This window comes from Anopheles bellator, unplaced genomic scaffold (genome assembly GCF_943735745.2).
Source record: "Anopheles bellator unplaced genomic scaffold, idAnoBellAS_SP24_06.2 scaffold01181_ctg1, whole genome shotgun sequence".
NCBI classification, from domain to species: domain Eukaryota; kingdom Metazoa; phylum Arthropoda; class Insecta; order Diptera; family Culicidae; genus Anopheles; species Anopheles bellator.
This window is the reverse complement of record NW_026685304.1, coordinates 1-3197: the sequence shown is the minus strand read 5'-3', so window position 1 is coordinate 3197 and position 3197 is coordinate 1. Positions and strand designations below refer to the sequence as shown.

Sequence of the window (3197 nt, the reverse complement as noted above, 5' to 3'; positions counted from 1 at the left end):
ATGTTTCGTCTCTGTAATTATTAAAAAAACAATAAATTAATTTAAATTTAAATAGATGTACGACGCTAAGAAACCTACCTTTAGCACGCGCACGTCCCTCGGCGTCAGAAAGGACTGCCCTGGGTGTGACGTGCGTCATGGGCTCCAACTGCTGGCAGAGCGGACCAAGCAACATCTGCGCAGTTGGCGCTTGGCTGCCGCAAAATACCGTCAGACCGAACGGTTTGCCCGGTGGCCCGCTATCCGTATCCCGCACCCTTCCAAGCACAACCCAAGATAGCATCTTTGGGTTGTCCAACTGCTTGAAGGGTGCCCAATCCACAAACAAATCCAACACGGTTGACGGTCGTGCTGTCTGCCGTGCTATTGCCTCTTCTGTAATTAAATAGTGTTACATTATAATATAGTTATTATATAATATAGTTAGTTATTAATGATAATAAAGTTTTGGAGGTGTACTTACTCACATCACGCTGCCAGAAGCTCGCTGGCATAGGAAGGCCAGTGACATCCTGAAGCGTGATGTTCCACGGCATCTTCAGCACGGCCCGTGGGTCCCTCGGCAAGCCCGGTATCATTTGCTCCAGAACGCAAATCATTTGGGCAAAAGTTGCCGATGGGCTTTGCATCGGGCTTCGTTCGCATACCTCCTCTATTTGACTATAAAGGTCAACCAACCATTCATAGTCAAAAGCGGTAGCGGGAAGGGGAAGGGCATTCAACTCCTCACAGTCGCTGTCGCTGTGATAGTCGTTATAACCCGCCTGGAACTGGAGTGGCCGCCTGGAACTGGAGGGACCCGGCTGGCCATTATTTGCCGTCCCGGCGTCGCTTTGCCGACATGCTGCAAGGTGGTGTGGTGTGGTGGTGGTGGTGGTGGTGCAAGGTGAGAAACAATTTGAAATACCTGCTGCCGCTGACGCTGAAAACCCCAACACTGAAAATCCCTTTACGTTCCGTAAGAACGGTTGGAAAAATCACGATCACAATAGAACAACACACAAGGGAAAAACGTAAAATCGTGCTTTCCCTCCACTTGCAGATTTTCGTTCTGACGTTTCTACCTTTTGACAAGTTTTGACGTTAGCACCAAGGTTGCCAACAAGTGGGAAAATAATATAAGTTTTTATTTGCTGGTAACTGCGGAGCCACAACTGCCGTAACAACTGCCATAACTGCCATAACGTATATGTTTTGGCCGAGGCGTAAACAGTTTGGCATTAATCGTTAACGTCAAACTTGTTACGTTACGCATCGTGTGTCCCCGCAGTAACATTAATTATTAATGCCAAACTTGTTACGCTTCGTGTGGCAGCAAAAATTTAAAAACGAAATGTGAAACGAAATGTTGTTCGTGTTTTTGGTCCGAGAAAATAGAAATAGAAGAGAAATAAATTGATTTCTGAATATTTCTGAATATTTTGTTGCTATACCGGCAAATAAGAACTTAAATTATCCTCTGTTTGTAAGCAAATCGTATGCAAAAAGTAGTTACGCTCGTTGTTACGCTCGTTGTTACGCCTCAGCCGAGCCATAACATTTTTGACAGCAGCGTAACAGTTTTGGCATTAATCGTTAACTTCAAACTTGTTATGTTTCGCATAGTGGGGCCCCACAGTAAAGCAACAACATCTAAAAAACAGAAAAGCTTTGGTGCCAATTTTTTTCCAACAATAATGTTTGAAATGTAACATGATAACAATGATAAAACATGTTTAAGGACACTTAAACATACATTCTAGTGCCTAAGTCCTCCCACGCTCCACTTTTTTGTCAAATCTTTGTAAAAGAAATGACCGTGTCGTATAAAAAGCGATACAGAAATGTCTTACCGCCTTACAGAAATGTTTGCTGTACCAAGTTGCTTCAGGTTTATATTTTTTCTTGTTTCATTCTGTCGTTTGTTTTTTCCCGTCTCTGTCGTTTTTTTTATTTTTAACGTAAACCAGACTGCCCGGCAGCACTGCCGAGTGACAGTTGCTTGGAATTAGTACACAATTCGTTCTTTCTTTCCGTGTCCATGTGTGTTGTTCTTTCGTCTTGTCGTCCGCGAAGTCATTAACCATTTTCCCGATTACGTTCAATAATTATCGTTCAATAATTACAACAAGTGAGCAATTTCGCACGTTTACGAATGTTTTTTGTCTGATCCGGCCCAAAGTGGCGTGTTCTTCGGCAAACGCACGTGTCGCATCAGCAAACGCGCAAAACGGCAATCGCGCACCGAGCGTCGCAACGTGCGCAACAGGCGCGACAGGCGTGAGCGCGCAACGAGAGCTAGACAATCCTCCCTCCCCTCCCTCCCAGTCCCAACCGCATCCAGCAACATATAAAATGAAAACTATTAACCCTAAGTGTATTAATTATCTATTGCTATTGGCGAACCCAATAGCAGTAGACAACACTGCATTTATCCTAAAAAAAAAAGATTTTTAAGCAGCTTGGGAAAATATTAAAAACGGAATGGGAGTGTCAATGGCAGCTTGCCGAAGACAGTTTGCTACAATGAAAGGGTTGCAACTCGTAAAAAAAGAAAAATTAACTGTTGAAACTCTAAAAAAGTTACTCTTTATTATAAAAAATCCTAGAACAACAAAAAAATCAATCAAAAAGCTAAACAAAAGGCAGAGGCACAAAACACAAAACAAAAATCCTACAGAAACACGTGAAACCAAAAGAACACAGGTAATGTAATTGTTTTTTTTATTATTAGATAAATTTTTTTTAACGATTATGTATTCTCTTTGTATTAGATTAAGCGCAACGAGGAACAAACGGCGGGGAACTCCTACAAACCTTATAGTATCAGAGGGTTTACTGATTTTCCTCCGGATTTTCTCGAAAAAGAGGTAAATACTTATTTTTTAAACTTTATAATAAACTAGCAGACCGGCAAACTTAGTTCAGTCCCAAAGGGAATTTGGGATTTTATGTTTCACACGACTGTTATATTTCTGTGTCTCTTTAAAATTGCGATTTCAATTTCTTTTCTAAGACAAATCCTGGAACCACGCAAATCCTGCCCATCGCACTGGAAACCGACTTTTTTTTTTTTTTTGTTTTACAAGCTAGTCGGAATACTAATGTACGCTCCTGAGGAAAGCCCTCCGGAGCAGTGTGGGACTCGCACCCACTAAACCTCTAGCTTGATTTTCCGTTACCGCCAAGCTACTGTTTCCTCTTACGAGATGACGCGC

General features: G+C 42.2%; 1 protein-coding gene across 1 annotated transcript; it reads right to left on the bottom strand.

The window, feature by feature from the left end:
* Positions 1–78: 78 nt before the first annotated feature.
* Positions 79–942, bottom strand: LOC131214502 (uncharacterized; the record flags this gene model as incomplete). Its single annotated transcript, XM_058208870.1, has 2 exons — positions 464–942; positions 79–375 (listed from the first exon to the last, which is right to left on the bottom strand). Coding segments are annotated over exons 1-2 (463 nt in total), but the record flags the coding sequence as incomplete, so codon positions are not given.
* Between the last annotated feature and the right edge of the window lie 2255 nt (positions 943–3197).